This window comes from Magallana gigas, chromosome 9 (genome assembly GCF_963853765.1).
Source record: "Magallana gigas chromosome 9, xbMagGiga1.1, whole genome shotgun sequence".
NCBI classification, from domain to species: Eukaryota; Metazoa; Mollusca; class Bivalvia; order Ostreida; family Ostreidae; genus Magallana; species Magallana gigas.
In genome coordinates this window covers 47320890-47343498 of record NC_088861.1, presented here as the reverse complement: position 1 = coordinate 47343498, position 22609 = coordinate 47320890, and the positions used below count along the sequence as shown (strand labels likewise).

The 22609-nt window shown below is 40.4% G+C and overlaps 1 protein-coding gene across 2 annotated transcripts; it reads left to right on the top strand.

Moving 5' to 3' along the window:
- Positions 1-7927: 7927 nt before the first annotated feature.
- On the top strand, positions 7928-15200 carry LOC117689178 (uncharacterized). 2 transcript variants are annotated; one of them, XR_004601476.2, is made up of 2 exons: positions 7928-14790; positions 15143-15200. XR_004601476.2 is itself a non-coding variant. In XM_066070816.1 (2 exons), the coding sequence occupies exon 2, from the start codon at positions 8519-8521 to the stop codon at positions 14588-14590; it is 6072 nt and encodes a 2023-aa protein (XP_065926888.1). In that variant the 5' UTR covers positions 7928-8062; positions 8415-8518; the 3' UTR covers positions 14591-15200. The 2 variants fall into 2 exon arrangements, 1 of the variants encoding a protein (XP_065926888.1); XM_066070816.1 differs by having other exon boundaries at positions 7928-8062; positions 8415-15200.
- Positions 15201-22609: the final 7409 nt, after the last annotated feature.

The following is a 22609-nucleotide window of genomic DNA, read 5'->3' as shown; positions in this document are numbered from 1 at the left end:
TCTTTCTTGGCTAAGGCTGTGTCGATCAAATCAATGGAAAGCGTCAGGGTTTTAAAAAGCTGCAAGTTTAAACTGATGCCTATCTTAGTTGGAAACTGTCGATTTTCCGATGATTTCCATTCCCGTATGTCGACTCTACGTTCACCATTGTCCAATGTACATGCTTGAATGTATCCCTCGTTTCCTAATTCTAGACTGCACTGGGTAGTAGACATGTTGTCGTGATCAGTTTATTTAACTAAATGAATATACCTATACCTAAACAGAGCTTAAATCGGAAACACTGTCATTTCCGAATATTTGTCTGATTGGTTTATAACATTTAAATGATTTCATCTTATGAAATAAATACCAGGTCAAACGGAAATTTGTTTACTATAATAATTACATTTGATTTTATTCTAACAAGGATGTAAAAATAATGTTACAACATATTTAACTCAAAAGTCTTTCCCTTCTGACACCATGTTAGCATAAACACAATTCTTTGACCAACGGAAATGTTCTTTGTAGGAATCATCGAAGGGTTCCCAGTCCTTGAGAGACAATCCACACGAAAAACAGGTGACTCTGTCTCCAATTTCGGTGTAGATGAAACCAGCTCTAGCCAAGTCCTTCTTGTTGGGACCTTTGAGGAACTTTGGCCAATCTCTAAAGCTGGCATAACGTTCGGTAAAATTGGCATACTTTGGGTGTTTCCAGTCGTTCCAGTTTAGTAGGAAAGGTGAAGAGATGTTCTGGACTGACCTCCCTGCATTCATGAATTCGCCTGAGGTTGCTCGTGTGCCTGTTGACAAGACAAACTTTGCAGCGGGAGCCAATCTAGAAGGCACAGGTTCCGACGTAGTAGGCTTGGAAAACACTACATAATCTGTCTCCAAGCAATGGGGTCTGCAATCTAATTTGGAAGTCATGCTTTTGTGAGGACAGTCTCGTAAATAAATCAGAAATAGGGTTCATCGTATTTTATATACCAGTCATCACGTGATTATAATGTTTGACGTCCTAGTCAAGGAAATACCTGTGATGTCATGAGATTTTCCATGACATCACAGGTGATGGTGATACAATCTGCTGATATCTTTAGCCAAGAAATATCTTAAATTTGATTCCTCGTATTTTTAATTCATATCTATTGTAACAACAATATCTAATTTCCCTCAACTTTATTACACTTAATACATATCCTCGGGAAATACATATGGACACATTTTATTAAATTTGTTCCCCATAAATTGTGATTTAAATTATTTCAACTCTTATCTCTCAATTGTGTTGGATATCTTCATAAATCAAATGAAATCAAATAAATAATGAAGAAACGTTGTTCATCATTCTGAGACATTTTTTAGAATTGTTGCTTCAGTCAAATCCCGCACAAAGAAAATTGAAATTAAGTACCATCACCAGAGATCAATTAAACGTGTTGGGAGAAATAGCCGCGAACGTCATCCATAGTGTTATTTTACTGAATCCAGAAGAGAAAAAAACTCTTAAAAAATACAAATCTTTTCTCCTCGTATTAGGCGACAAAAAGACGGCCAAAAAAATATAAGGAGGTTACTTAAAAAGAAACCAACTCGGCATCACAACCTTGTTAAAAATCGTGAAACCTTTCCTGAAAAAATGGTGGACGTGATGCAGAAATCTGTGTTGATACCTTACGAGAAGTACAGCCTTCTCATGACACTCCATGAGACACATCGCGCGAATTCCGAAGCAGACGCGGAGAGAGTCGTGGCAGAAAATGTATCTGAAAACATGATAGCCCTACCACACCCGGAGGAATCACAGAACCTTGACATGTCAACTCAGACCGAATCCTAGGACTCGATAAAGCCTGAAACAACATCAGCCAATCTATCTACGAAGGAATCCGAGGAATCGCTTATCACAGAAAAGCCAGTGTTCAAAAAGAAAAAAAAAACAATTGAAAATAAAAACATTAAAGCAAAATCTCGTTACAGACTTCAAACAACGTGGATTCGATTTTAATATGTCTATATATTTGAATAAAATCATTTTTATTAAAAAATCAGATTTGTTTCTCTTTTTTAATACACCATATTACTCTGAATAGTTTTACTATATAATTAGTATTATTGTTTACATGAGAACAAGTGTGATCAAGCTGTTACAAGAGTATTTCACCGAGAGTCACGATATACTCAATACAATTGATATTTCAAGGTTTAATTAAATAAAGCCATCTGTTGTATTCCGTTGGAACGGTTTTTTAATTTTTTTATCACCAATTAATATAATTAACCACAGTGTGCTAATTGTGTTGGATATCTTCATAAATCAAATGAAATCAAATAAATAACGAAGAAACGTTGTTCATCATTCTAATCCTCGCATTAATACTACTTATCAACTTCCTGCTACGCTCCTTCCTAATTACCTTCCTGGTCTACACTGCACCTCACAAATTTGCACCTCTAAAAGTGGGGTATAAGGTCCCCCTTCATACTGCTGAGGAGTGCATGTTGTTTTTCCCCGATTTCTTAATAAAGCTGATTTTAATTCATAAAAGCAACTGCCACTGGGGTATATATACCGCTCCAAAAAATCTTCCCGGTTGCTTTATAATCGAGGCATTCAATTTGCGCGGACTGCTTAAAGCATGAACTACGCATTGTAGTAAAATGAATAAAGAAAACTACAATTAACAAAACATAAGATAGGATTTATTCCTTGAAAGAATTTCTAAGGTATCCGTATTATTTTGCTCAGATAGTACTGCCTTACTTCGTATACACATCAAACACGTGTCACTCATAAAGAGTGCACATCGTCTATATCTTTTTGAAGACCCCGGCGGCCGTACTACAAAAACACCCCGTTTCTAAAATTCATGCGGCCATTGCACGATCTGCCAAAGTGTGTGGATTGCGCATACATGTGTAATGTTATAACAAACACAAGAGAGAGAGAGAGAGAGAGAGAGAGAGAGAGAGAGAGAGAGAGAGAGAGAGAGAGAGAGAGATTGCCAGTCTTTGGAATGTAAATTTTAATATTCTAACATAATTTGTTCTGCTGAGTATCAAATGCATAATTAGCAATACATAAGATCTACCCGAAAATAGTATAGCAGTCATGACAACAAAGAGTCGCATTCAATAAAATACTACGCAAACAAAGGTTAGCTTCAAAACCGGGGGAAGGTATATATTTGATATATTGGTGTAATTATAAAGGCATGGAAAAGAACCAGTGATCGAATATAATTGTAAATGTTTGGTATAAAATCGGGGAATATTATAGCATTTAATCATGATTTTTTGAAGTATACACTCTCATAACTGCAGCGGTGTGTGCATACAAATTGAGTAACGCGCGTTAGGGCGTTAAGAAAATTTGTATGCACACACCGCTGCAGTTATGAGAGTGTATACTTCAAAAAATCATGATTTAATGCTTATATTTACATTTTTTAACTTCTTGCCTTGTCTGCAAATGTGATTCATACCTTAAAATTCCTATCTTATCCTAAGGGTAAGTTAATATTAATGGAAGAGCAACAGTAACAGCCACAAGCGTGAACTTTGATTTTCGCTTGTAACGTTGCAGTTTACAGCGTTCAACGTTTGTGACGTCATAATAAAACTCGTCAATTTGACCCTTGACTACTTGTTGCATATAGAGGCATTTGAAGATCACATAATTTAATTGGAAACACAGAAGAATGTAAATATATATAGCAATAAACATATTTCATTGACAACTTCCAAAGTCAACTTAAACGGATAAAATGTCAAACATTAACAATCAGATTGATTATAAACGCCTGTCATAAGGGACTAAAAATGAAAACAGAAGAAAAAATAACTCAAACTTTAAAAATAACAATATAACTGCCCAAGTAGTTTGATGGAATTTAATTAAAGTTGATTAAGAGTGTTTAATATTACATTTCTGTCTAAATGTGCAGACAGTAAATTCAAGATACCCGACAAAAGTATAGCAGGTGATCCAAATCAACTGCATTTTCGATTAGTTCTTTCCATACAGTGAAGAAAATTAAACAAATTCATAGATAGATATTACATATTATACAGTAGGTCAAAATGCACACTCGTTTTGATGCAAAAGAAAATACTTTAAATGAAGTGTATATTGAATAAATGATATATACATGTATTATATTAGCTGAAATAAAAATTGACATTCAAAAAACTGCATTTTGATTAAAATCATCACCCTTCTCGTAACACTCGTCAGAGTCCGACAGGCATCGATATGAAGCCATCTTCACACAATCTCTATACATCTGCATCTAAACATACCCCAACCGATCACAGACATGCTTTTATCTGTTAATGGGAGGTATAACTTTTCAATACTGGAAGTAACATAGAAAACAAATATAAATAAAGAGTTCAAATAGTTGCGGAACCCTCCCCTGATTAGTCAAAAATAAAGGTAGCTCCTATCTATACCTCTCTCACCCTGACGAGTGTGAGGAAAGGAAGTGGTTTGAAGGTTGGAAATGTGAATGTTTGTCTTAAGGAAGGAGTCTTTTCATTATCAAGCATACTTCTTATAATAAGAAATTCATGAAATTTTGACACAGTCAAACGGATCATATGACCTAATGATTCTATCAGTTTAATCAAATTTGACCTTTTTGTTTTCGCATAAAGGTCAGGTCAAGGTCACTACCTTTTTCCTCAACGTACAGGATGATAAAAATAAGTGTAGCTCTTTGTAGTTCTGTAGACATTTGTTTAAGATTTGAAGATTCTAATCTTCAATGAAATCATAGACCATCAGAGTGGTTATCAGCTTATACTACTAAATTGGAATAAATATTAAAACTAAAATTGATATTGCTTAGCCCGCATTTCCTCTAATTATCTTAAATTTTGAAGAAATTTTGATTATTTTTTTATGCTTCCAATAATAAAATATTTCTGATTTTTATGTATTATAAAGACTTTATAAAAAGATATAAATTGACAGAAAAGCTAATATATTGACCATTTTATTAGAGAGAAAAACTGATTTCAGTGATTTTTTCACAAAAATCAATGTAAGGAATGGGCGCTTTAAAAAGCTTATAAAAATGTAATTTGATAGGCAAATCATATTCTAAAAACATATTCTGAAACCCAAGTATCATATTATTACTTCACATTAGTAAAAAAATCCAACATAAAATTGTATTTGTTTTTAAAATGCCAAAACAGACTCATTGATCTGCAGCAATTCTGAATTGCGCAACATGTGATATTTTCCTACGCCAATATTACGCCAAAAATATAGTCCTTGTTCGATTCTAAACATTGATTACATTTTTCTATGATAGTAAAAAAGGAAGAAAAATATACTCTTTTAATTTCTTTTCATCTTGATTTAATGAACAATTAATCAAATTTACGTTTGACAAGTCGAAAACCAGAAAAGACTCCTTCCTTAAACATGGGTATTATTTACACAATCAGGAATTCTGTGTATTTTTCTAACACCAACTGCGATATCTGGATTCGTTTCATTGACTAAAAAAAGAAGAATTCAAGAAAAATGCTGCTTGAAGTAGAAAAAATGACATGTATGTTAGTGTTTGCAGTGGTCGTTTAAATAGGAAAAAACAATAGCCAATATTTTTTTTAATTTAATGTAAAACAACTGGGTTGATTTGCTATCATTTTTTTTCAAAATGTGTGAATTAAAACGGGATTTTAAAAAAAAAAAAAAAATTTTTTTTTCAAATAATCGATATTCCATCTTACAATAAAAAGAATTCTTGCAAGAACATTCACTTAGCAAAGAATGGTATGAATTTGTACACAACATATGAAACATTAATTATATATAACTGTATTTAAACAATGAGTGATGCTATCAAAATGTATGTGTGTTTACTAAATATTACGCAAACTTCATGCACATTTAGATATGAGGTCATATCTTTGAAATGGATTTAAGTAGATATCGTTTAGTATATACAAGATGTATAGGTTGTAATAGCAAAATACATTGTTGTTTTTACAAAGCTTCTTTATTTTATAGCAAGAAACGTTTTGTAACGTAACGTAAAATCATATAACATATATTCTATTTATGTACGTGTAATTAAAAAAGTCATCGACATTGTCAGAACATGTGCAACATCCCAGCTCTGCGGTGGCAGTTGATTTTAGTTTGTACTATTCGAGAAGGTCATTGTAACAAACTAAAATTCGTTGTGTATAACTGTAATTCCCCTTGGTTCACCCTTCCGGTTTATCCTTTGGAGAGCCCCTTGTTTTAATACTTTGACCCTTGGTTACCGTGGTAACATATCAATCCTGTGGGGAGCCCCTCGTTGATACCTTAAATAGTTGGTAAAAGTATGCACGGGTAGTACCCGGGAACATCAGCCGATAGACGTGGTCGTCATCCCGTCTAGTGCTCAGGGGCCTGTTTTAGAAAAACATCAGGTATTTAAACAACCCATTTTTGTACGTTTTAACCACACGTGTTTGAATAGGTTTTCGGTAGTATGTTTTTCTTTTTGTTCATTTTATCAGGGTCTTTTCTGCCTTGTTTTGCTGTAAATTTCCCCGTCCCTACAGAACGTCAATACCTGTCAGGGAAGGAGGGTTCTTGGGTGCTGAAATATTTCCGGCTCCTGTATTTATGAGAAGCCGTTTCCATTTTCATGGGATAATTTATAGAGACCGCTGTTCTACAGTGAGTGAGTGAACTACGGCGGCCCTTTCGACACATCTCTAAAACTACTTATGAATTTATACCTGAGGGTGATCCTCGCAGTTTTACCAATTTATAATCGTCAATGCAGATACGTGCTTTAACTTAACATTGTGAAAGTTTGATATTTATATAATTTGTGTCATTTAAAAACTTATATTCTACATATTGAGTTTATTGAAAGAAACCTCCAATCAGCGTGGAAGAGGCCATGGGTTATTTACATTTCCAAGGGAAACTTGCGTCTAATGAAGCCTCGATAGACCCGTGCAGCATGTGAACTTTCTACATGTACTTCAACTTAGTTCTGGTGGTTGCCGATATACCTAAACCTGACTGTAACCACGTGTTCACCTGAGGGTTTTTCAACACCACGTGCACCGGAGCCGGGCTGACTAAATAGACTTTTTCCTTCTTTTCATTATTTAATTTGTATATTTTTGTTTGTTTGGTTTTTTCTCGTTGAATTTTCTGTTTAATTTTATTTTATTTTGTTATTAAATATTTTGTTAAAAATTTCATACTTGTTCTGTTGATTTATGTAAGTTCATCAGGATGCATAATCACACATCCTCACAGTCATGTTCAATAACAAAATATGTTCAATAACAAAATATGTACATAAACTTTACAGTTTTTTCGCTCTGGCATTACTTGCCGTAATTTATGATTTCACAATTTAACACATAAGAAACATTTTTTGGATTTCTTGTAGGTTGTTGTTTTCGTCTATAGTCATGCCACAAGGTAACTTTTTTCGATGGCAATTTAGATTTTAATTCAAATATTAATATTTTATTCATTGTATAGTTGTGGTTTGCTGAATTTTTTTTTGATATTATTTTCAAGCAGATTTCGGAAGAAACAATTAGAATAATTGTGATTTTTCCCCACTGTTTTCCATTTTAAAAAAATCGATAAAAAATAATACTACACAATATTACTTATTAGGTTTGTTACTGACTGTTTAAAGAAATTTGTGGGGTCGGTAAAGTCCATAGAAGGCGAGGCGGAGCCTCGCCTTCTATGGACTTTACCGACCCCACAAATTTCTTTAAACAGTCAGTAACAAACCTAATAAGTGTTTTGTTTTGTCGAGGACCTAAAGTTTGATATGTAAACAAACGTTTGTGTAGAAAATCAGTTCAAATAACGTTACGTCCGCCATGTTGCGCTATACATTTTGACGCTTGCCTTTTAAAGAAATTTGTAAGGCAGCCACGTGACGCGTGTCATGTTTCGTGTACATTTTATTTTTTGTTACGAAAGATTTGTCGTACGACTTAATTTTTTATGTTGGAAAACCGCGCCATACTCGATGTATGCACAACTCTGATTCTCTGTATCGAGGCTTGTAATCCACAGTGTAAGTCTTTTGACATTTGTAAACTAGGTTATTTCAACATATTTTTATGTGAATTATCTGTATGTTTCATGTCAGTAATGCTAAGCGATGCATATTCTTGAAATCTTGTATTTTATGTTTACCATGTGCTCGGTGTATGGGGCGCCATTTTGTCCATCATATTTCTGGTCATTTAATTTCGAGTTGCAGTTGATTAATTTACTTTAACTTGCTGTTTATCATATGAATAGACTGAATTCAACTGTTTAAATCATATGTGTAAGGTTTCATAATCTAATTGCAAACTCTGTCCTAATATTTTTTGTATGGAAACCTGTACCAGTCATTGATTGTTACATTTTTTTTGTTACAGCTTTTTACCGTCGTCTGAGACGGTTATCTGTCTCCCAAATAAACTGATTTCACCGACACTTGTGAGTCCGACTTTTATTGGGGCAGAACAGTAAAAAGACTAGGATGTCTACCTCAGCAGAGCAGATCACTCCCGACTCAACAGAGGGCACCCAGGTCACTCCTGACCCTACAGAGGATGCCCGGGAATCACAGACGACTGATGGCAAGAGGCAGTACGTCACACAAGATGAAGAGGAGTATCAGGAAGAGTACTATCAGGATGAGGACTCCTTTGCCGACATCTTAGCGAAGAAGAGGGCTGATGTAAGCCGAGCAAAGGCTAGGATGGCATACACCGCCAGAGAATTGGAGCTCAGGAAACAACGAGTGGAACTCGATGCTGCAATGGAAATGCTACATCTCGAGAGAGAGGCTGCAGAAGCTGAAGCTGATTGTCAAGCCTTTGAATCGACCATGATACAGATGTCACCTATGAAGAGACGAACGAGTTCCTTAGGCGAAGTCAGCAACTTTAAACCAGGACAGGATCAATCCACTCCACGTCAACCTTCTGCATCGCCAGGACTACTGACCGGTACTTCCGATCCGACTCAACTTGACCCGGATGCACAACCCTATGTACCTGCAGCACAGCCTTTGGTTCCTGACACACAGCCGTCCATGCCTGTCGCACAACCGTACGTGCCTACTGCACAGCCTTATGTGCGTGCCGCACAGCCTTATGTGCCTGCCCCACAGCCCAACGTGCCTGCCGCACAACCTTATGTGCCTGCCGCACAACCTCACGTGCCTGCCGCACAACCTCACGTGCCTGCCGCACAACCTTACGTGCCTGCCGCACAACCTCACGTGCCTGCCGCACAGCCTCACGTGCCTGCCGCACAGCCTCACGTGCCTGCCGCACAACCTCACGTGCCTGCCGCACAACCTCACGTGCCTGCCGCACAGCCATCCATGCCTGCCGCACAGCCTCATGTGCCTGCCGCACACCCTCACGTGCCTACCGCACACCCTCACGTGCCTGTCGCACAACCGTATGTGGCTGCCTCACACCCCTTATCACCACTTGTGACTGATCAGGGACCACAAGTAACTGATGTTACCCGATTCCTCCTGAGGAAGGACTTGCTATTCTCCAGACTTACTCACTTTGACGATAGACCAGAATCATACAGTGCCTGGAAACACAGCTTTATGTGTGTAGTGAATGAGCTTCAAGTCTTGGACTCCGAGCAGATGGACCTTCTTATCAAGTACTTAGGTCCGGAATCTAAGAAGCACGCAACAAGCATGAGGACATCCAACATCTTCGACATCTCAAGAGGACTAAGAAGACTTTGGGAAAGGTTGGATGAGCGCTATGGTGCACCAGAACATGTGGAAGCATCCGTAAGAGCCAAACTGTTGAGTTTCCCAAAGCTTGGCAACAGAGATCATCAAAAACTTTACGATCTGTCAGACATTCTTATGGAGATGAAGTTTTTGAAGGAGGATCCGAAGTACAGTGCAATGTTGGCCTATCTAGACTCATCCTCAGGGATTAGACCCATCATTTCAAAACTTCCGTATGGCCTGCAGGAGAAATGGACCAACAGAGCCATGAAGTACAAGCTTGAACATCAGACTGTGTTTCCACCCTTTGGTGTGTTTGTTGACTTCATGAAGGAGATGAGCAGAGTGAAAAACGACCCAAGTTTTGCGTATCACACTGACGCTAACCACAACGAAAAGCAGCCTATGAACGTTCCAAGGGGAAGAGTGAACACGAAGAAAACCACAGTGTATCAACCAACAGGATCCGGAAATCTGAACGAGCCGAAGCTTGATGTGTGTATAATTCACACCGGTCCGGGTGTTAAACACAGTGTCAATAACTGTCGAGTGTTTAAGGCCAAGCCTATTGAAGAACGTATGAAGTTGCTCCGTGAACACAGACTCTGTTTTCGGTGTTGTTCCGCAAGTCATAGGAAACAAGACTGTAAAGAGGCCATCATGTGCAAGGAATGCGGAAGTGAGTTCCACACTACGTCTCTCCATGTTGATTCGTCACCAGCTCCTACCACTGGAAGGGCCTCATCAGTTCATGGCGGGGAGGAGGCTCCTAGGCGTCAGCAAGTAACAAAAGAACAGCACGTCACAACCATAAACAGCAACTGCACAGAAGTAGGGAAGGAATTTAAGGGAAAATCTTGTGCAAGAATTGTTCCCGCGACTGTCACCTATGATGGAAGAACTGTCTCTCTGTATGCTATGCTTGACGACCAGAGTAACAAGACCTTGGCTAAGAAGGAATTGTTTGACTTGCTGAACATCAATACAGAGACAATACCTTACCTGATGACGTCATGTTCTGGACAAGTGACAACCTTCGGGAGAACTGCCTCAGGACTCTATATTGAATCAGCCAGGGGTGAGACCAGACTACCCTTGCCGTGCACGTTAGAGTGTGATGAAATACCGAACAACTACCAAGAGATCCCTACACCTGACGTTGCTCTTCAGCACAAGCACATGCGGGATATAGCCGGCGACATCCTACCCATTGACGCTTCAAGAAAAATTCTGTTGCTGATAGGAAGAGACCTTCCTCAAGTCCACCATGTTCTTGAGCAGCGCATAGGACGTGACCACGAACCATTTGCACAGAGGTCACCCCTTGGTTGGACGATCATCGGCGACACATGCTTGTCTGGACAACACAGACCAAGAGCTGCGAATGTGTACAAGACCTTCATCACGGACAGCGGACGTGGAACTATTCTTGAACCATGTGCCCAGTACTTATCCGTGAGAGAGAAGCTTCCAACCAGAGATGTGACAAACAGATTACGGGTATCTGACACTTCATCTGATGAACACTTATTCAGACGCACACCAGATGATAACAAAGTGGGATCATCAGTGGAAGATAGGATGTTTATGGACATCATGAACAAAGAACTATTGATAGGTGAGGATGGAAAGTGGGTAGCTCCCCTACCCTTCCGCCAACCAAGATTACGACTACCAAACAACTATGAGGTTGCATTGAGACGTGCACGAGCCTTGGACGCAAGTCTCAAGAGAGATCCAGTAAAGAAGGAACACTTTGCGACCTTTATGACAAAGCTGTTCGACAACGATCATGCTGAGAAAGCACCCACTTCCAAGTCAACGCAGGAGCAGTGGTTTCTTCCTCTCTTCGGGGTCTACCACCCTCAGAAACCTCACCAGATCCGGGGCGTATTTGATTCCTCTGCGAAGTTCAAGGGAACCTCTTTGAACGACCAACTGCTGTCTGGCCCGAACCTCACCAACAGCTTGCTTGGAGTGTTGCTTCGTTTCAGGAAGGAGATGATTGCTGTCGTAGCAGACGTGCAGCACATGTTTCACTGCTTCACCGTCAGAGAAGAGCACAGAGACTTTCTCAGCTTCCTTTGGTACAAGGACAACGAGATCGGAACGGAACTAACAGAATTCCGAATGAAGGTCCACGTTTTTGGTAATAGTCCTTCTCCGGCCATAGCGACACTGGGCCTCAGGAAGATCTCAGAACTATCTGAGGAAAGCCATGGACCTGATGTCAAGGAGTTCATCAAGAGGAACTTCTACGTTGATGATGGTCTGACATCATGCTCAACAAGCCAAGAAGCAGTAGACCTGATGTGCAGAACCCAGGACGCATTGAAGCAATACGGGAACCTAAGGCTCCACAAGTTCGCATCAAACAGCGCGGATGTCATGAAGGCGTTTGAGCCACGAGACTTAGCACAGGACATCTACGACCTGAACCTTGATGAGGACCAGCTCGTGCAACGGAGTCTTGGTATGCGATGGAACTTGTCGAGTGATATGTTCGAGTTCCGCATCTCTACTGATGACAAGCCCACAACACGCAGAGGTGTACTGTCGACAGTGAACAGCCTCTTCGATCCATTAGGCTTTCTCTCACCTGTTATCATCAGCGGGAAACTCATTCTTAGAGACGTAGTGACCTGTACCTCAGACTGGGATGAGCCGCTGCCGGACCATATTCTGGCAAGCTGGGAAGAGTGGAGTTCATCTCTGAAGGAGTTGGAGAAGATCCACATACCCAGAACAACCGTGGTACATCTTAGCAAGGCAGTAAGAAAGGAACTGTGGACATATGCGGACGCGTCAGAGAAAGCCATAGCTGCCGTTTCTTACATGAAGGTGTACTACGAAGATGGCTCTGCGATGACTGGATTTCTACTAGGGAAGTCTAAAGTGGCACCAGTATCAGGCCATACCATACCCCGTTTAGAGCTTTGTGCAGCTGTTCTAGCCATTGAGATATCGCAGATAGTCATGGATCACATGGACATAATGTTCGACTCGGTGAAGTATTTTTCCGACAGTCGTGTGGTATTGGGGTATATCCACAATGATAAGAGACGATTTTTTATTTACGTCTCCAACAGGGTCGAGAAAATCAGAAGCCTTAGTGAGCCGTCGCAGTGGAACTTTGTGCCGACACACCTCAACCCTGCTGACGAGGGCACTAGAGGCGTAGTTCCTAAGGACATTGGAGAGTGTGCTTGGCTTAGAGGAACTACTCACCTGCAGCGCATTGACGACGAAACCAAGGCAGAAGGGTTTCCCCTACAGGAACCTCTGTCAGACAGAGAAGTCAGACCTGTATGTTTGAAGACTGAGTGTGAACCTATGCTTGGAACTCAGAGATATGAGAGATTTTCCAGCTGGGACAGATTGGTCGAGGGTATCGCCCTGCTCCAGCGATTCATCATAAGCAGAAAGGGAGGTAAATCACAGATTTTACCGAAGTCCATAGACTACTCTCAAAGAGCAGAAAACTACATTATCAAGACAGTGCAAAGAGAAGTCTATTGTGAGGAGATTTACTGTCTGAGGTCCAAACAACCATTGCCGAAGAATAGCAGCATTCTTGCATTGAGTCCGTTCCTCGACGACGATGGTATTGTTAGAGTTGGTGGACGCTTAAGACATCTCAACGATGCGACTGTCTGCAAGAACCCTATACTGATACCGGGGAAGCATCACATTGCGACCTTACTTGTACGCAAGTACCATCAACTGGTGCAACACCAAGGGCGCCACTTTACGGAGGGAAAGGTCAGGTCCTGTGGGTTCTGGGTCACCGGCTGCAAGCGCCTTGTTTCGTCCCTCATTCACAAGTGTGTTACTTGTCGGCGACAACGTGGGAGCTTCGCAACCCAGAAGATGTCTGACTTGCCTACAGACCGCATACTGCCAGGAGAGCCACCGTTCACTTCGGTGGGAGTAGATATCTTTGGGCCCTGGGACGTCGTGACTCGTCGCACTCGGGGAGTTCCAGCCAACGGCAAACGATGGGCAGCACTGTTCACATGTCTGGTGACACGCGCAGTCCATGTCGAGGTAGTAGAGGAGATGTCCGCATCATCCTTCATCAATGCCCTGAAGCGCTTTACAGCCATACGAGGACAGGCAAAGGAGTACCGTTCCGACAGAGGAACCAACTTTGTTGGCGCTACCGACCCTCTACAGATCGACGCAATCAACGTGGAAGATCGTCAGGTCAAGGATTTCCTGCACTCTCGGGGGACAACCTGGATTTTCAACCCGCCCCATGCATCCCATATGGGTGGAGCTTGGGAGCGCATGATAGGGTTGACACGGCGCATATTGGACAACATGTTGAAGGATCATTCAGCACAGGGTCTTACGCACGAGGTACTTACCACCTTTCTGGCCGAGGCAAGTGCGATCATAAATTCTCGCCCACTTACCGCCGTTTCGTCAGATCCAGACTCGCCTTTTGTCCTTACCCCAAGCATTTTGCTTACTCAGAAGACGGATGTACCGACCGAAGCTGTATGCGACACAACTGCTAAGGACCTCTTCAAGGTACAGTGGAAGAGAGTACAGCACCTCGCCAAGATGTTCTGGGACAAATGGAAGAAGGAATACCTGCATACCTTGCAAGCGCGTAAGAAGTGGCATCATGGTCAACGTAACATTAGCGTTGGTGACATAGTGTTGTTAAAGGATGTCGAAACCCATCGCAACAACTGGCCGCTTGGACGCATTACTGCAACGTTTCCTGGCAAGGACAACTTGGTTCGCAAGGTTGAAGTACGTGTCAGCAAGGACGGCAAGACCACCTCTTACGTCAGACCAGTGACGGAACTCATTTTATTATTGGAGAACTGAATGTTTTCTGTACTAAATTGTATTCAAATCTTGTGTGATATAATTTTATATATCAGACGGGGAGTGTCATGTTTCGTGTACATTTTATTTTTTGTTACGAAAGATTTGTCGTACGACTTAATTTTTTATGTTGGAAAACCGCGCCATACTCGATGTATGCACAACTCTGATTCTCTGTATCGAGGCTTGTAATCCACAGTGTAAGTCTTTTGACATTTGTAAACTAGGTTATTTCAACATATTTTTATGTGAATTATCTGTATGTTTCATGTCAGTAATGCTAAGCGATGCATATTCTTGAAATCTTGTATTTTATGTTTACCATGTGCTCGGTGTATGGGGCGCCATTTTGTCCATCATATTTCTGGTCATTTAATTTCGAGTTGCAGTTGATTAATTTACTTTAACTTGCTGTTTATCATATGAATAGACTGAATTCAACTGTTTAAATCATATGTGTAAGGTTTCATAATCTAATTGCAAACTCTGTCCTAATATTTTTTGTATGGAAACCTGTACCAGTCATTGATTGTTACATTTTTTTTGTTACAGCTTTTTACCGTCGTCTGAGACGGTTATCTGTCTCCCAAATAAACTGATTTCACCGACACTTGTGAGTCCGACTTTTATTGGGGCAGAACAACGCGTTTCATCCAATGACGTCGTGACATTCTAGTCCGAGGCAAAACAATATTACTTATTAGGTTTGTTACTGACTGTTTAAAGAAATTTGTGGGGTCGGTAAAGTCCATAGAAGGCGAGGCGGAGCCGAGCCTTCTATGGACTTTACCGACCCCACAATATTACTTATTAGGTTTGTTACTGACTGTTTACAGAAATTTGTGGGGTCGGTAAAGTCCACAGAAGGCGAGGCGGAGCCGAGCCTTCTATGGACTTTACCGACATCACAAATTTCTGTAAACAGTCAGTAACAAACCTAATAAGTGTTTTGTTTTGTCGAGGACCTAAAGTTTGATATGTAGGCCAAAACAACAAAAGATAATACATAACAATTAAATTCATAGGCTTATTTTCGAATTTAGTACCTTTCTCGTCAGTCGTCTGTGCAAACCGGGATGCCATTGTATAGAGGATCGTTTTATTACGTCACGGGCAAAGGGGGGTCACTCTAAATATTTTGGGGCTTAAAAATTAAAGGTATGGTTGAACGTTTGTGTTAAAAATCAGCTCAAATAACGTTACGTCCGCCATGTTGCCGTATAAATTTTGACGCCCGCCGTTTAAAGAAATTTATAAGGCAATCACGTGACGCGATTCATCCAATGACGTCGAGACATTCTAGTCCGAGGCAAAACAAATTTCTTTAAACAGTCAGTAACAAACCTAATAAGTGTTTTGTTTTGTCGAGGACCTAAAGTTTGATATGTAAACAAACGTTTGTGTAGAAAATCAGTTCAAATAACGTTACGTCCGCCATGTTGCGCTATACATTTTGACGCTTGCCTTTTAAAGAAATTTGTAAGGCACCCACGTGACGCGTTTCATCCAATGACGTCGCGACATTCTAGTCCGAGGCAAAACAATGTTCTTTTGTTTCCAAAAGAACTTTCAAGATAAGTGACTGCATTGCAACACATTTGATTGTAAGCAGTATACCAAGATATGATCTATCATTTTAACAATAAAACTTATTTACCATGCTTTTAAACCTTGCTTTTCAAATGACACAGCTGAACTCATTGTCAGAGAATTAAAAGAAAACCTAGATTTTGAGTAAAAACAAGATACCTTGATTAAAAGACATCTATTATCCAACAAAGAAAACGAAGACCACATTCGTAAAGACCAGTGCAAAGCTTTTTTGTGTGAAAGATATCTCAAACTTTTAATCATGAAGAAAAGATGTACCAAATTGTTTGCATTCATTCACGAAACACCATCTCTTAGACGTTTTTCTTGTAAACTAATTTCATGAGAAATTGAAGACATAAATACGGCAATGACAAGGGATAATGTAACAGCGTAAAATATATTTTTCTCTGTAATTCGTATAAAAATAGTCATGACCATTAATTACAATTACATAATTATATTGATAATTTCAGTCGATGCACAGAGATTTCATCTTACTTTAACTTATGAACTGCTAAAGAAACACATATATTTTCTTTACACGGAGCTTAAACCTTGTGAAATTGCAGTTTCAATGTTCCAGTCTGGTTACATTTCCTGTAATGATCATGATTCTATTACGGGCAGTCAACAGAAGTACGTACGATTTATGAGTCTTTTGGCTATATTAAAAGAAAAACAACTGTATTCACAATTTGTGAATACATTACAAACCTGCATGAAGTATAGATCAGTGCTGGAAACATTACAAGAGGATAGAAAACTGTAACGTTTCTGGGTTCAGGTATTCAGCTGATCTGCCTGAGCAATTTAAGAAATATGTAAAGAAACTATAAATATCTCAATCAAATATTTTAGTCAATAATATTTACAATATCCAACTCTATTATGGAGCGCGCGCGCTTTCTATTAACCCTAACAGCTATCACAAGCTAATATAATAACAACTCAAGTCTCGAAAGCTTTATTCAGGCACATAAGACTTATCCTAATACCAAGGGTTTGTCCTCACCTATTACGAAGTGAACACCTTCAACTTCAGACTGCAACTGCCTTAAAGCCTCCGTTGTAGCCACTTATATACTATCACAACCCTTATTACTCAGCTCCAGTAAACAGAATGGGATAAATGATCTCGATTCCGACATTTGTTTCATTACCCACGCCTCCAGGAAATGCGTCTCGCATGTAAATCATTAACCTGGTCTAACTATCACGCAAGGGACATGAAAACTATATTAATGACAACAACAAAAGACTAAATTTACGACCTTCAATTATTCTGATAAATCAACAAATGATTAATAGAGTATGCTCTACGAACAAATAAAATCAGCAAAAAGAGTCATTGTCATAAAAAGAAATCCATCATAATACAAATCAGCCAATGATTTATGAATGGCGCAAGCGCTGCTGTTTTATGATCACAAGTAATATGTTATTATTTCAAAAGATTTCAGTCAACAATTGCCAAAACGCTTTCTTTAAAACCAATTCCCGTTCTCGTGAATTTCAACAACTGTTTTTCCGTCTCTTTGATACGTCTCCTGCACTCGATCCAGTTTCCGCCGTTTGTGTCCTTCAGTCTGCGTACCAACATCTTCGAACTGCCCATGGGTCTGGGTACTGGCATCGACCAGTTGATGCTGTGTCTGTGTATTTGCATCACGAGACGACAATACAGGCACTGGAGATAAATCTGCATCAATGGATGAGCGTTTTCTTGGAGTGGTCATCGGGTGTCGAAACGGGGAAGGAGCGTGTGGCGTCAGAAGATCCTGAGAAACCTTCGACTTTGTTGTTGGCGCGCAAACAGGAGTCGGTCTTGTCGGCTTTCTTTGGACAACTTCCTCAACCAGAGGCTGCTGTGGTGTACTCCCAACTACATCCGACATATTCCCTGGGTCCAGTTGCTCCCAATCATCAGTGCCGCTATCAGCAGTAACTGAAACAGTTTCATTTTGTCGAGTGCGGCGATGTCTCCCCATGTCACTTTTCTTGTTCGTGGCATAGTCACAATCGGCACATTCATATTTCTTCTGCCTTCGCTTTCTTCCACATTTCACAACATGATTTTCCCACTCGCTCTCATTTGCAATACTGACATTACACATTGGACATCGTTGGCCTTCTATCCTAGGTGTTGTTTTTGTATTTACCATTATCTACGAAAAGAATACAAACATGCTTCAATTACTCTAATTTCAAAAACTCGAATGAACACTGTATTTACACATATCAACTATGAAATTTTAAAGCACTAAGCGCTGTAATCTACTTCATAGTACTGCAGCCATTTAGGTAAGTTTTTAGTACGCCGCGGTCTACTATTTTCGCATGCGCCAATTTCTTCTTTTAATGCGCAAGGTCCCTCAGCAACAAGAACATTGTCTTGCGATTGCTCGTCAACAATCTGATCATCCTCTCTCTCAACCAGATCTTCCTCAGTTTCTCCCTGAAGGATCTGAGGTTGACATCTTCTCATTCTATCACAATGTATTACTGTTTTCTTCCCGCGAGAGCCGCATGTAACCGTGTAAAGAACATCAGACATTTTATTCTGTACTTCGAAAGGCCCCCTCCAAAAAGACTTTGGAGAGCATCCACTATTCCCTACCGGAAAGTATACATTAACCAAATCTCCTGTCTCGAATGAAGACCAAGACACCTTAGTATCATGATACTTTTTCTGTCGAAGCATCTCACCTGGCATATGTTCTCTTACAACTGCATGCGCGTTTTCTAAGCGCTCGAGCAAAACCCGGACCCATTGATGCGCTGGAATGTCTTTCATCTCTGTTGGCATTTAAACATTAGATCTAGAGGTGTTGTTGCCTCTCTTCCAAGCATTAGCATATTTGGAGAAAAGTTGGTACTCTCATGTACTGTTGAGCGGTACGCCGTAAGGATATAGGGAAGATGCAAGTCCCAATCCTTTTGATTTTCTTGAACATAAGTGTTCAACATTGATATCAGCGTTCGGTTGAAGCGCTCAACCATCCCATCCGATTTAGGATGGTAGGGAATAGTCCTTGTTATTGTTATTCCCAACAACCGACACATCTCCATAAATAGCTTACTTTCATACTGGCGCCCCTGATCTGAATGGATAACAGAGGGCACGCCAAATCTTACTATCACTTGTTCCATGATTGTGCGGGCGATAGTTTCCGCCTCCATATTCGGTAGAGCAAACACCTCCGTCCATTTCGTGAAATAATCGGCCACGACGAGAATATGACGATTCCCCCGGTCTGTTCCGTGTAATTCGCACAAAAAATCAGAGGCCAATCTTTCCATTGGTACACCAGATGCTAGAATCTGCATTGGAGCCCGACGCTTAGGGATTGGATTTTTTCGTCTACTACAAGCATCACAGCCTGCAATGAACTGATGGACGTCCTGTTGTAATCCCGGCCAATAATACCTCTGTCTAATTCTTGCCAATGTCTTCGTAACACCAAGATGGCCTGATGTTTTATTATCATGACACATCTTTAGTACATTCCTCCTCTCTGAGTCAGGTATTATGACTTGAAATGTCTCTCGGTTTGAAGGAAGCAAAATCCATCGCCGTACTAAACATCCATTTTGAATGCTCAGTCTCTCAAATTGGTTCCATAGTGACTTCACTACAAAACCATATTGTGTCACATCAGAAAATGCTGATCGTCTGCCTTTTTCGACCCACTGGCGCACTAGCTGAATATCTTTGTTACCTCATTGCGCTTCAAGTAGATTTCTATTTTCTGATTCAGAGTACTCTTTATCGAGTTTTGGAAACGCTAGCAAAGTTTTCACTGATGGAAGAGGCGAATCTTCCCAATTAGGGACATATCCACATTGATCGCAGGGTATCCTACTAAGCGCGTCCGCATTTCCATGTTTCTTACCTGGGCGGTGCTCAATCGTCATGTCATACGTGCTAATGACCTCGAGCCATCTTGCCAACTGGCCCTCTGGGTTCTTTAATTTAAGCAACCACCTAAGCGATCCATGGTCCGATCTTAGGAGGAATCGTCTGCCGTACAGATAATGGCGGTAGTGTTTAATAAAGCCAATAACTCTTTTCGAGTCACACAATATCGTTTTTCGGCTTTTGTCAGTGTACGACTTGCATAAGCTATCACGCGCTCCTTTCCATCTATTTCCTGAGAAAGCACTGCGCCTATAGACCAATTGCGTGCGTCTGTGTCAAGTATAAATGGTTTTGATATGTCTGGCAGTGATAATATTGGTGCAGAAATCAACCTGTTTCGAAGTGTCTCGAAAGCATCATGTGCCCCCTTTGTCCATTGAAACTTGCACCCTTTCTCTGTCAAGCGGTGCAACGGTTTTGCTTCTGAGGCAAAGTGTCTGATAAATCGCCTATAGTAGCTGCACAATCCTACAAAGGAGCGGACCTCAGACACAGAAGACGGAACTGGCCATTCCGCAACTGCTTTGATTTTTTCCGGGTCTGTTGCAATGCCCTCTTGTGAAATGATATGCCATAGATACGAGACTTTAGAGGCAAACAGATTGCACTTTCTTGCTTTTAATTTAAGCCCCGCTCTCAGCAGTCTATCAAATACCCTTTCAAGATTGCAAAGCATATCGTCGAATGACTTACCAATAACTATAAAATCATCGAGATAAACAAGACAGTTGTCCCATTGTAGACCTGCAAGGACCGTCTCCATTAAGCGTTCAAATGTTGCAGGCGCACAGGTAAGACCAAACGGCATTACCTTGAACTGGAATAAACCTTTGCGCGTTACAAAAGCTATTTTACTCTTGTCATCCTCTTCCATTGCAACCTGCCAGTAGCCGCTGTTGAGGTCAAGCGTACAGAATAAAGCTTGTCCTGACAGATGATCATATGCTTCTTCTATGTTTGGAAGGGGATACGCGTCCTTAACTGTGACTTCATTGAGTCGTCTATAATCTATGCAGAAGCGCATCGACCCATCTTTCTTGCGCACAAGAACCACAGGTGAAGACCAGGGGCTATTAGAGGGTTCAATTACCCCTTTCTCCAACATTTCGTTCACCTGTTTATCAACTTCTTGCATTAGATGCAAAGGAATTCTTCGTGCCCCTTGTTTAATTGGTTTCTCTATAGGCCCAGTGTTGATTTTGTGTTTAACTACTGAGGTTCGACCTAAATCAAAGTTCGAAGAAGCAAACAAGTGCTGATACCTTTGAAGGAATTTATCGGCTTGCATAGCTTGTGCATTAGATAGATTTTCCTTACATCGATCAAGCAATTGTCGCAAATCAGGTCGTAGCTTTGAACTATTTACTACCGCTGTTTCTTGCGGATTCTCTTCATCAGCAGCCGTCATCTTTGCCAGCAAAGTCCCCTTGTATATTTGCTGAGCAACGTCTGTAACATTCATCAGACATACAGGCACCGTTTCACTGCCTTTAACCAATGTCCTACCTACGAAAGCACGCCCCGTCTCAAGAAATCTCTCTTCTGAATTGGCAATATAGTTTGAGGCTCCAAATGTATTCTGTCCTGGAACTTTAGCCTCTACAATCATTTCACTCCTAGGAGGGATACAAATATCGTCGGCTGCAACAACACGAAAACAACCCAGGGTACCCTCACAAGAATTGCGATATTCCTCATTGTTAAGTCGTATTGTATTAGATTTGAGATCTATAATACCCTTGCCTTTCTTCAAAAAATCTAGACCAAGGATTCCATCGACCGTTACATATGTAACCATTGCTGGGATAAATGCTTCAGTCTTCCCGATTTTGATATGATATTCTGCTTTTCCATATAGAGAAAGTGAGTTTCCACCTAAGTTAAAAACTTTCTGTCCACTCTCCTCTAGTGCTGGGCGTTTTTCTGCTGAAATTATATCATGCACCCTTTTTGAGATCAACGTCAATGATGCACCTGTATCAATCAACATTTTTGACCGTACTCCATGTATATCAGCTTCAACAAAAATACCAGATTCGTTAATCATGGTGCTTCCACCAACATGTCCTTGCGCATTGCGCTGCTTCCTCCTGCACTCACTACGAATCCGCCGCGCATTGCCACCTTTCTTCGCTGATGCATTACTGTTTCTGTTTGTTTCTTTCTCTTCGGACATTTTCTACGAATGTGTCCCTTTTCCTTGCAATAATAGCAAATCACCCCCATCATTTGTGTTTCTGACTGGCAATTGTAATGTTCGTCTCCTCCGAAAATTCTGATCTTGGACCTGTTTCTCCAAGTTATCTAACTGGGTTTGCATCCTCTTCATTAATTCAATAAGCTCTGTTGATTGTGCGGATTGATCGCACTCGCGTTCCTTTCCCTCAACCATCCGCAAATCACCTCGTCTTTCTGTTCTGTAGTATGCATCTAGTTCTACAGCAAGTCGGATCGCATCATTTAAGTTTTCAGGCCTATTCTGTTTAATGCGCAAGCGCATATCCGAA